Below are 12,842 nucleotides of genomic sequence, written 5' to 3' on the forward strand. Positions count from 1 at the left end.
ATTTAGTAGAGAACATCGACGATAAAGATCGCAACTTTTGGTCGCTGATAAAAAAAGCCTTGCCTGTACCGGAAGTAGCGTGACATCGCAGGTTGAAAGGCTCCTCACATATCCCCATTGTTTACACCAGCAGCGAGTGCGATTCGGACCGAGAAAGCGACAATTACCCCATTAATTTGAGCGAGGATGAAAGATTCGTGGATGAGAAACGTGAGAGTGAAGGACTAGAGTGCAGTGCAGGACGTATCTTTTTTCACTCTGACCGTAACTTAGGTACAAGGTCTCATTGGATTCCACACTTTCTCCTTTTTCTATTGTGGATCACGGATTTGTATTTTAAACCACCTCGGATACTATATCCTCTTGAAAATGAGAGTCGAGAACGCGAAATGGACATTCACAGTGACTTTTATCTCCACGACAATACATCAGTGAAGCACTTTAGCTACGGAGCTAACGTGATAGCATCGTGCTTAAATGCATATAGAAACAAAAGAAATAAGCCCCTGACTGGAAGGATAGACAGAAGATCAACAATACTACTATCAGGAGACACCAAACCAAACACTGGACCTGTAACCACACAGTTAATGCTGTGCCGCCTGTCGAAGCCTAGCAATGCTGTTGCTAACGACGCCATTGAAGCTAACTTAGCTACGGGACCTCGTCAGAGCTATGATAAAAACATTAGCGCTCCACCTATGCCAGCCCTCATCTGCTCATCAACACCCGTGCTCACCTGCGTTCCTGCGATCGACGGCGCGACGAAGGACTTCACCCGATCATCGATGCGGTCGGCGGCTAGCGTTGGATAGCGCGTCTGCTATCCAACTCAAAGTCCTCCTGGTTGTGTTGCTGCAGCCAGCCGCTAATACGCCGATCCCACCTACAACTTTCTTCTTTGCAGTCTCCATTGTTCATTAAACAAATTGCAAAAGATTCACCAACACAGATGTCCAGAATACTGTGGAATTTTGCGATGAAAACAGAGCTGTTTGTACTGAGATACAATGTGTCCGGTTACTTCCGTTTCAACCATTGACGTCACGCGCAAACGTCATCATACATAGACATTTTCAACCGGAAGTTTCCCGGGAATTTTAAAATTGCACTTTATAAGTTAACCCGGCCGTATTGGCATGTGTTGCAATGCTAAGATTTCATCATTGATATATAAACTATCAGACTGCGTGGTCGGTAGTAGTGGGTTTCAGTAGGCCTTTAAGTATTATTTTTTCATCAATCAATAATGCAACCTTTTGTTTAATGTCTGTATATTATATGTCCAGACGTAATAGACACCGCTTATGCTGATGACATGTATGCATGTATACATTGGTATGTAGTATAAGTACTAGTATATAAATATGTATACGTTTGCATGTGTCCTGAGTTCAATCCCGAGCTCGGGATCTTTCTGTGTGGAGTTTGCATGTTCTCTCCGTGACTGCGTGGGTTCCCTCCGGGTACTCCGGCTTCCTCCCACCTCCAAAGACATGCACCTGGGGATAGGTTGATTGGCAACACTAAATTGGCCCTAGTGTGTGAATGTGAGTGTGAATGTTGTCTGTCTATCTGTGCTGGCCCTGCGATGAGATGGCGACTTGTCCAGGGTGTACCCCGCCTTTCGCCCGAAACGCAGCTGAGATAGGCTCCAGCGACCCCCCGCGACCCCGAAAGGGACAAGCGGTAGAAAATGGATGGATGGATGGATGGACGTTTGCATGTCTACTGTCTGTACTTGCTTAAATTGTATTTGTGTGTTTTAGGAATGAGTCGGGTCACATTGCAACACTTTCTCTTTACGTTGCTCTCATCTGTTTATCGGCTGAAACTCTGCTGCTAAAATATAGAGGTGAAGAAGTGTTGAAATGTTGAAATATTTATTATGATATGTGTATCATTGAATTGTTTGGTTGCACATTGTGTGTGCAGGTTTTGTGTGCGCAGCAACAAATGTTTCTGGGTCCATCAGCAGGTCTTCCCTCAGAGCGGTATTGGAGGATGTGAGCCAGGTACAAAGTAACTAAGTACTAAGTACATGTGAATGTACTTTTATTTATGTGAGTGTTATACTGCCTGTGAGGTTCCTGCTGTAGTCCAGGAGGAAGGCGTGTTTGGTGACGTTGATGAGGCGGTCAAGTCGTGTTTTCATGGGGTGAGCAAACAATGATAATCTTTTTCTATTTCAACATTGTTTTATTTTTAATAGCAGGACTTAAAGTAATCCAACGTAGACATTCTGAGAAGTTATATATACCCTTATGTACTTTCTCTTAAAATAGTATGTAACCAAATTATTATTATTCGTATCTAAACCTTTACATTTTTTGCTCTTTTTTTATTTTCATTTTTGTTATGTTGGAGTTTTCTTTTTAAATTGTATTTTTACAATACGCTGTGTACCAACCATCACTATGGATTTAAAATTAAAATATACATACCATGCATCCAAAAAGTATTCACAGCGCTTCACTGTTTCCACATTTTGATATCTTACAGCCTTATTTCAAAATTAAATAAATTAATTTGTTTTTAATTCTTAATTCTTGGTCACCGCATCACACAAGATGATGCTGCTTTGTAAAAACAAAAACAAAAAAACAAAAAAAACACTCAGTCTGGTCTTTGGGAGCTGCCGTGACACAGTTCTTGGATAAGCGTAATGACAAGCATATCACCAAATCATTATCACAATATCTCCAAAAAGCTCACAACCTTGACTTTCACAAAGATAATCCAAAAGGCTTCTACAGTTGTGTGAGTTCCTGGAAGTACAATAGACCATGCACATAGTGAGTGGCTGTATGTTATACACTTTAATATATATTTCATATTCGTTTGGAACCGCTTAGATGACAGCTATAACCCTACATTGCTCTTTTATCCTGCACTACCATGAGCTAATGCAACGAAATGTCATTCTTATCTGTACTGTAAAGTTCAAATTTGAATGACAATAAAAGGAAGTCTAAGTCTAAGTCCAAGCTGTGTGAAGTGAAATGTTAGCCCATGAATGATTGTTACAAATACACCTGAACAGGTGCTGACCCACACCGTAAGAAGAGAACACGTGTCTTCATGGCTGCAGAGTGAGCCTCATCTGTTACTATGGTTACCGGTCTTGTTTCGTCTCTCCATGAGTCAGAAGGTTGTTCACAACGTCCGCTGTCACATTTGCAAGACATTTCCCATCAGCGGACTCAGGTGAGTGGCGTCGTCCTATCAGAAGAAGCTGAGCAGTGTGAAGACTGAGTGTGCGTGCATGTGTGTGTGTGTGTGTGTGTGTGTGTGTGTGTGTGTGTGTGTGTGTGTGTGTGTGTGTGTGTGTGTGTGTGTGTGTGTGTGTGTGTGTGTGTGTGTGTGTGTGTGTGTGTGTGTGCGTGTGTGTGTGTGTGTTCAGGTATCGCTGCATGAGGTGTGTCAGCTTCCATCTGTGTCAGAGCTGCTTCCTGTCTGAGCGACACACACGCAAACACAAGAGTCACCACCCAGTCACTGAGTTCTGTACACAGGTGAGACGGACTTGAAGTGGGGAAAAAAATCAGATTTAATACAAACCCTCTTCCTGTTAGCCCACCTGGCGAGAGTCTCTCTCCTACATGGCGCGCTGTGCTGGTCACTTCCTGTCACCACGGCGATTCAGTCAAAGAGGAACTGACAGGCGCAGAGGCCTGCAGGGGAATCAACGCAGGTGAGACATCTTTCATCACGTAAATTTGACACTAACAGCTAACAATCACATGTCCCAGTCATCTGCCCCCACACTGGACCAACACCACTGAAGAATGTAAGAGCAGAACCTCCCACGATTCCTCAGTGCATCCTCACTCCTCTTCATCGATATCACTGCAGACTGAAGACATGCTGATAGAACAGGTGACCTATGATTCCCCCTCCCCCAACTGCACTGTTAGTCTATATTACAAATAAGTATTTGATCCTTGACCAAATGTTGATTTACTGCGTGTACGCTTACAAAGATGTCAACAATAGATCATTTTATGGTACATTGATTGCAACACAGAAACAGAAAGTTAATAATAACAGAGTATAAAGTTTAGGGATGCACCGAAATTAAAATTCTTGGTTGAAACCGAAAATGAGGAAACCAAGGTCGAAAATCAAAAACACAGAAAAACATTACTATGCCAATTATAACCATTGCATTTATGGCTATGACTGTGTACTGACCTCACTAAAATCAAGGTATTGCAATAACATTTATTCTTCAAAGAAAAAAACAACCAGAAAACTATGAAAATATTTATTTACCACTGGCATTACAATAATATTGAATACAAATAATACTGTAGAGGTCAAATACTAAATGGCGCCTAACACAGTCGACGTGCTCGGGGGTGCTTTCTAGAGATGTCTGATAATATCGAGCTGCCGATATTATCGGCCGATAAATGCTTTAAAATGTAATATCGAAAATTATCGGTATCGGTTTTAAAAAGTAAAATTTATGACTTTTTAAAACGCCGCTGTACGGACTACTACACGGACGTAGGGGAGAAGTACAGAGGGCCAATAAACCTTAAAGGCACTGCCTTTGCGTGCCGGCCCAATCACAAAATATCGACGGCTTTTCACACACACAAGTGAATGCAACGCGTTTTTGGTCAACAGCCATACAGGTCACACTGAGGGTTGCCGTATAAACAACTTTAACACTGCTACAAATATGTGCCACACTGTGAACCCACACCAAACAAGAATGACAAACACATTTCGGGAGAACATCCGCACCGTAACACAACATAAACACAACAGAACAAATACCCAGAACCCCTTGCAGCACTAACTCCTCCGGGACGCTACAATATACACCCCCACCGCCCCCACCCCCCACCCACCACCTCAACCCTGCCCCCCCCCCAACCCCGCCCACCTCAACCTCCTCATGCTCTCTCAGGGAGAGCATGTCCCAAATTCCAAACTGCTTCTTTGAGGCATGTCGAAAAAATAATGCACTTTGTGACTTCAATAATAAATATGGCAGTTCCATGTTGGCATTTTTTTCCATAACTTGAGTTGATTTATTTTTGGAAAACCGTGTTACATTGTTTAATGCATCCAGCGGGGCATCATAACAAAATTAGGCATAGTAATGTGTTAATTCCACGACTGTATATATCGGTATCGGTTGATATCGGAATCGGTAATTAAGAGTTGGACAATATCGGAATATCGGATATCGGCAAAAAAGCCATTATCAGACCTTTGTAGTGCTTTCCTTTTATGTGCACTTCACATGATGTAGGGCCCTATTAAACCGTTTTTGTTTTTTCAAAATCATTTTTTTTCCTCAAATTCTGTTTCTTTCATAATTTTTTTGTATTGTTTTTTACTTCTAACATATATTTTGTGTGTTTTGCGCAGCAAAAAAAACGTGATTAAATTGTCTGTTAATTAAATGCAAAAATCTTTACATTTTTGGTGCAATACAGACCAGACGTTGCGCACAGCTCTGTTATTGTGAAGGCTGGAAGTGCGCTGCTATTCCTAAGGATGCTTGGCCCCTGCTATATTTGTGAATGATTAGATGACTTGAGGTTGTTTATAAGTAAAAACAAATTTCCCCTAAAGTTACGGCTGTTATCCTGCAAAGAACTACAAGTACACTACAACAAGTAGTACAACTACAAGACCACCACATTGCTGACGCAATCCAATGTGGCAGTTTAAAGTAACTCACTGTTGCTGTTTGTAAATAAATAAAACATTTTACAAGACTGCCTACATCAGACTAAAGAACAGGAAGTCGTTTCTGGGCCAATAACGCCTAAACCCATCACAAATCACATCATCAAACATACAGGCCAACTGGATGACAGACAGGCCCCCTAGTCTACGCCAAAATGTTACAATAAAGCTAGCATGAAACTTGTGTATTGTTCATGAAGTTGCAAACGTAAACTTAGTCAATCAGCAGAGATCAAAGACTTATTTTCCTAGTGTACATGTGGCGCTCAGGTGTTTCATGTTTCAACCAGTCGGAGGTGTCCACTTTGCTGGCTGAAGTCAGAGACCTCAACAGAGACAAGAGGTGAGAAAACCAGGAATTGTTAAACAACCAATCAGAAGCCAGAATATAGTAAGTCATCATCAGGTGGTTCTTGATTGGTTACTTGTGGAAGGCTGTTGGAAGAGGAGATGAAGGTGTGGCGTCTCGCTGTTCAATCAGAACACAGTGTGCTGGAAGAAAGGTGCACAGAGATGGAGATCACCATGGAAACAGTCCGAGAACATAATTGCCATCTGCAGGTGATGCTCACTCAGGTAAACTCATTGGCGGTGTCTCAAATGCAATACTTGCGTCAGGACACTTCAATAAGTGTACCGTGTACACTGTGTACTTTTTCCTGAGTGTGTAGAACACTCCCAAATCCATGACTGTACGGGCACACTTACCACTACTTACTAATTCTACGTGTTGCTCCTCATTGGCAATATTTCAAGTTAGTCTCTCCCCTTACGTTAAGTAGCTAAGATGGCAACTATTGAGAGTAGTAGTCTCCATCAGTGCACAGTGCACAGTACTCACCCTTTTAAGTGTTTTGAGTTTAACATCCAGGTACTGAAATCTAACGTACTTCACTGTGTGAGCACACTTACAGTATGTACTCCGAGCCCAATCTAGTAAAGCTTTGCATGTATTAAAACACATGCAGACTTAATAGCGCACGCAGCACTGATTTACTAGCACTGTTTTAGCACATGTGGAAAGTATGTGCAAACTGGCAAAGGTACGCACAAATGGCTGTGGGCAATGTAGTTAAAAGGGTGCGATTGACGATGGAGACAGACAATCTTTCATGCCTGTGTCAATATATTTGGACTGTCAGAAATAAAAATAGTAGTCATATCTATATAACAATCCAATTTTTGAGCTGTTGAATGACTCAAAGGGAAACTGCACTCTTTTTGGAATTTTGCCTTTTCATTCACAATTTCTATGTAAGACAAGAAGGTCTTTCTTTTTTATGCATTCTAATTTGTAATATACGGCAAGTACAAGGTGGCTATCAATGAAGCTAATGGGAGTCATTTATTGCGCCAATAAACCCTCCAAGTATTAGCGATACAGTGGAACCTTGATTTACAAAATTAATTTGTCCTTGAACAGGGTTCGTAAATCAAAACGTTGAAATAGTGAGGCAAATATCTCGATAAGAAACAATATAAAAATCAATAATGAGTTTTTAGCCTTGAGGAAAGTTCCTATTTTAGTGAAGGTGTGTACACTTTGAACACAATATAAAGTGCTGTACAGTACTGTGTATCAAACAAACATTACAAGGAGGCGATTAATTAACTATCTCCTTATTAAGAAGTGATGCGTCTGTTGATATTACCACATATTATGGTTTGCATATGGTGACTGTTCCTCTTGGAGCAAATAGACCAACAGTTTTGGGTAAACTGGGGAACATCATTGTGGGAAAGTAATAATGTATGGCCATTCAGCTTGACATCACTTGTGGACTAGATTAGCTCTCACGAGATAAAGGCTTGTAAATTGGCCCTTGGTATGTAAAGTGACAACCTCGTCTGTGGGAAGGGACTCCATATTTAGGTTAATGCCAACGATTAGTTATGGCCTAAAACGGATGTGTAGGAACACCTACGCACACAAACATCACTTTACATAGTCAGGATGTCAGCACACACATAAGGGGGAATATAAAACTGGTGGCTTGGCTGCTCCAAGGGAGGAGAGACCTTTTTTGGCTAGGCTACCTCCCGGTTCTGCAGACCTGTCAAATGGTGCTCGCTTGACAATAAAGTAACTTTTTATTAACCGATGCATCACCTACATCTCCTTTAGTCCAGTCACACCACCATGTCATCCTCAGGCCCGCACGAGGATGACGAGACCAGATATATACTGTACCTGTACATCACAAGCTAAAACAACAACATCGACAGGCTTAACTGTCCTGTATGCTCTGCTCTGCCAACACGCACACACACACACACACACACACACACACACACACACACACAGAAGTCCCTTGGGCGCTCTCACAAAAGATCAGAAATCACAAAAACCCTCAGCTTTAACAAGCATATTGCGGCAATAATAAACATTTTAAAAAGTAAAATGATTCTGATTAACATCGTCAAGCATTTCACAAAAGGAGAGAAATGAACAGACAGAGGAAGAGAAAGAAGAGTGCCGGGGCAGGGGCCGTGGGTGTGAGAGGTAGTCTTCACCACTCAGTGGCCTAGTGGTTAGAGTGTACGCCCTGAGATCGGTAGGTTGTGAGTTCAAATCCCGGCCGAGTCATACCAAAGACTCTAAAAATGGGACCCATTACCTCCCTGCTTGGCACTCAGCCACTGCTGCTGCTCACTGCTGCTGCTCACTGCTCCCCTCACCTCACAGGGGGTGAACAAGGGGATGGGTCAAAGGCAGAGGACAAATTTCACCACACCTAGTGTGTGTGTGTGACAATCATTGGTACTTTAACTAAACTTAACCTCCGCTGTGAAATGTGTCCACTTTGGCATCTTTTTCCAGAAAAGTCTGTTCTCATCACAATTAAATACTTGCTGTGGTGCCAAAACCAGAACACAAAATGTGTAAACGAAGCGTTCGTACACACAGACATGGTTCGCACAGACGCATGTTTGGCACAATGTAAAAGTTTAAAAATCGAAAATTTGGCAAATGGTAAATTAAGATTTTATCATATTGTTATTCTAAGAACTAACGCAGACAAACTACTTTTAGTGGCGGTGTGATCACAGAGAGGTACAGCCTTATGCAGCAATTCACATACTGAGCCAGTGAGCTGCTGCATCGTCTCTAAGTTGGTGAAAATGTATTCTAGATTATAAACAAGCCTCTCACTTATGTAGTAGAAGATTGTGGTCATAAACAGAGAAGCTGGTCAACTTTGACATTTAACTTAGACCCAGAGATCGCAAGAAAGACACGAAAAGACGCTCGTTTGCACCCACCTTTCTAAACCGGAAGGTGTGAACATCCCATCAGAGCCGACATTGTACATAAGTGATTGTTTTATTATGTTCGTAGTTTGTATTTCTTATCGTAGCAATACTGCTACTTGTTGGATCTGCTTATCACTCAGCTTCTAAAGCTTGTAGCTCATACACCGTATATTCATACTCAAAAATATAAGGTTCCGGATCATAATTTGTCCCAATGTAGTCAACGTTGGCTCTCATGAAGTCTGCCATGATTAGTTGTTGGTGTTGTTGAAGAAAATAGCGAAAATTGTGATGCATCTGTAAAATTAATGTGCTGCCGTATACTTAAAATGACATACGTAAATATTTAATGTGCAATACAATGTGCCTGGTACTACATTACACATATATACTTAAAGCAGTGGTTCTTAACCTTGTTGGAGGTACCGAACCCCACCAGTTTCATATACGCATTCACCGAACCCTTCTTTAGTGAAAAATAAAATGTTTATTTTTTTCAAATTCAAGACAAAGTTATATGTTTTTGGTAACACTTTAGTATGGGGAACATATTCTAAGTAACAAAGACTTAATTTAGAGTTTTTTGGACACTAGGGGAACATATTCTAAGTAACAAAGACTTAATTTAGAGTTATTTGGTTAGGGTTAGAGGGTTAGGGCCAGGGTTAGAGGGTTAGGGTTATAATGAGGCCATGCCGAATAAGGCATTAATAAGTACTTAATAATGACTAGTTAAGAGCCAATATGTTACTAATTTGCATGTTAATAAGCAACTAATTAATGGTGAATATGTTCCCCATACTAAAGTGTAACCATGTTTTTTTACTGGTGCACAAAATGAACTGTGCATGAACATCACCTTGTTCAAACGACAAAACCAACACAGTGCATAAACTCACAACAAATTACACATCTGCAAATCAGTCTGACTTCTGCTGTGGCCGTATCTGTAATACGCCGATAGGGAGAAGTTTTTATTTACACGATGAGTCGGGTGTGTTTTGACCTCCGCCGAACCCCTGAGTCCGACTCACCGAACCCCTAGGGTTCGATCGAACCCAGGTTAAGAACCACTGACTTAAAGTGTGTATATAATACATTCATGGAGGTTTTTGATGCGCTTTATAGGCAGAATAGGCGTGGTGACGTAATGACTCCCGTTACCTCCATTGTTAGCTGGATTTGGTAGCATTTATTTACGAGTTAGAATGCATAAAAAATAAAGGAAAACATGTGTGCTTATCTCACATAAGGATTGTGAAAGATAGGCAACATTCCACAATAAGTGGAATGTTGTCTATCGTTCACAATCATTATGATCATTATGATTGTGAACACATGACGCCGGATGTTTTTTTTTGTAATGCATTTAAAATATTAAATAAACATAAATAAACACACATATGAGCCAAAGGGAGCTCCACTATTCCGCCCTTAAAATCCAATAAATAAAAATTCAAAAAGCAACAACAATACTCAATTTACATTTCGGGACTTGAATATTAACCAATTATTAGTGATATTATTATTGTTACGATTGGGTCGCATCTTACTGCGGAGTTCGTTCTCCCGGGATGCAGACGGACCACTCCAGACAAGGCGTGCAGGTAGGAACATGATTTAATCTTCGTCAATCAAACACGTACCAAAAACAGAAAACAAGCAAAAGGAAAACGTGTCGATCGCACGGGAAGCTAAGATAACCACTTAGCGCAGGAATCATAAACTAGGAGCCAAGATATACCAACGTAACCTGTTGCGTACAGCAAACAATGAAGCCAGACCGAGTGTGGCGAGCAACGCAAAAAAATAGCTCTCTGATTAGTGGTCGACAGCAGGTGAGCGTGCCGACCACTAACCAGAGGCAGGTGAACCCAATTAATCCCCATGGAAACCAAAAACAAACCCAGAGGTGCACAAAACAGGAACTAAGGGTGTCCAAAACTAACAGAACATAACAAAACATGATCCGGGCCACGGATCATGACAATTATTAGAAATGCTAACGCAGACAAACTATTTAGAGCGCTGTGATCACTTCCGGGTGTGCCTATGTTTACATCATCGACTGATCAGCTGCTTCCTCGCTTCCTTGCTCTCTGAGAGTAAGTTTATTCCAGATCATAAATCATGCATCTCACCTGCACGGAAGAAGTGTGAGTAGGTATTTCGACAAGTTGGGACACTTTGACAGACATATAGGACCTGGAACTGGACACTAAAAGTGCATGTGCGCCCATTGGCACATTTTCACTTTGGCCCTTGGAGGCAAAAGGTTAGGACTCGCCTGGTATATACTGTATCATTTTAGCGCACCATTGCAGTTAGTGCTGGCATCCCCCAGAATGCACCTTCCATTGTACATTTTACTGAAGGAGCGCTTTTATAGCTGCATGTTTCAAACACCACAGGTTGTTGGATGACGCCATGGATGTGGAGAAAAATGACTGTCTCCATGGTGACAGCCAGTAGTACACGCAGACACCAAATGTAAATAGGGCGGTCTGTACCACTTCTTCACTAGGTATTGTGGTGGATGGTCCGAATCTTAAACAGCAACAAAAGTGAATTTAGTACAAAAGTTTTATTTACCCATAATCAAATGGTACAAAGTTGGATTGAATTGTCATGCAAACAGACAACGTCCTCCGGAGACGTTGGATGAATCGAGAATCATGCGAATCATACATAGACTTGGTCTACTTGGCTACTTATGTGTTTCTCTCATGTGTCAAGGTCCCGTGGTTTTGGACCTGTTTATTCTGCAACCTCCTTGAATCCTTTAGCCATAACAAACAATCAAAACATTTTGTAGAATGGTCAGACCAACCATATATTCAACTCTCACCCACATATGCTTTTTCAATGGCACAGAATAGAAAAAAAAGAAACGAGCAGACATTCTTAATGCTTTTCGACCTCGTTCTCTTTTCGGACTTCGACAGACACAAAATATGGTTCAAAAGGTCAGAAATTCCACTACAGTATTAATTGGGCACGAGTCTTGGTAGATGATCCGCAACACACCCATGAATTGTACACACAATTTTATGGTTGGTCACGCTATTTAGAAGTTGTTATTTGGAATCTTATTAGATCAGGCCCTAAGTGTACTAGTAAGTACGCAAGTAGAGCAACTGAGACACAGCCATGATTTCTGCCCTGTTTTAAAAGGAAGCTCTCTCTTGGAGGGTTTGTGTGGCGGTACATCATTAGGAACCAATCATTTGTATTTTTCAGGCCCAGATCAAGAACAAAGCCAATTATGTCCCACAGCAGGACAAGATGGAAACTATAGAAAAGATGTTGACTTCATCGGAAGCAGACAGGAGTACAGACGCAGACCTTAACAAAGAATTCCCATTGAAGACAGACAACCAGTGGCATGAAAACGAGGAAACGATATCAACCAACCAGAAAATACCTTGGTCACATGACATCCACTATGAGGAGGCGGAGTCAGCAGGTGAACGCCTTCTTTGTCAATCAGCACAACAGGAGATCGCAAAGAAGGAGGAGCTTTGGCAGGAGGACACGTGTATGGTTGAATGTGAATCATGTGGTCCAGAAAAGCTGCTGCAGGAAACGGCGGACAGACTGACTGTCTTGTGGACATGCAGGAGGAAAGACAAACAGTCAGGTGAGAAACAAGGCTAGCTTATAAAGAAACTCCATCTTCAATCACAAGATGTTTTTCATTTCCTTTTGACCAGGTGATGAGAAGGGGGCGGAGCTTATTGAGGCTGCGAACCTGATTGGAGACTCGTTACGCTGCCTAGTGGACACAGTGAGACAAGTCCAGCCCCACACTATAGATTGTATGTTGAACTGATGTCTATTCTGAAATATATTTATTAAAAATCCCGTTTGAATGG

The 12,842-nt window shown here is 41.5% G+C and overlaps 1 protein-coding gene across 1 annotated transcript in view; it reads left to right on the top strand.

Moving 5' to 3' along the window:
* Window positions 1-12,817, top strand: part of dytn (dystrotelin) — a 14,124-nt gene extending 1,307 nt beyond the window's left edge. The window contains exons 4-14 of the mRNA XM_062054706.1: window positions 1,770-1,855; window positions 1,936-2,015; window positions 2,087-2,158; window positions 3,044-3,207; window positions 3,404-3,515; window positions 3,576-3,694; window positions 3,753-3,879; window positions 6,003-6,055; window positions 6,147-6,288; window positions 12,208-12,607; window positions 12,681-12,817. Of these exons, the coding sequence (XP_061910690.1) occupies window positions 1,770-1,855; window positions 1,936-2,015; window positions 2,087-2,158; window positions 3,044-3,207; window positions 3,404-3,515; window positions 3,576-3,694; window positions 3,753-3,879; window positions 6,003-6,055; window positions 6,147-6,288; window positions 12,208-12,607; window positions 12,681-12,799 (1,474 nt within the window). The 3' untranslated portion in view covers window positions 12,800-12,817. The remainder of the gene's footprint in view (window positions 1-1,769; window positions 1,856-1,935; window positions 2,016-2,086; window positions 2,159-3,043; window positions 3,208-3,403; window positions 3,516-3,575; window positions 3,695-3,752; window positions 3,880-6,002; window positions 6,056-6,146; window positions 6,289-12,207; window positions 12,608-12,680) is intronic.
* Window positions 12,818-12,842: the final 25 nt, after the last annotated feature.

This window comes from Entelurus aequoreus, linkage group LG07, assembly GCF_033978785.1.
Source record: "Entelurus aequoreus isolate RoL-2023_Sb linkage group LG07, RoL_Eaeq_v1.1, whole genome shotgun sequence".
Classification (NCBI taxonomy): domain Eukaryota; kingdom Metazoa; phylum Chordata; class Actinopteri; order Syngnathiformes; family Syngnathidae; genus Entelurus; species Entelurus aequoreus.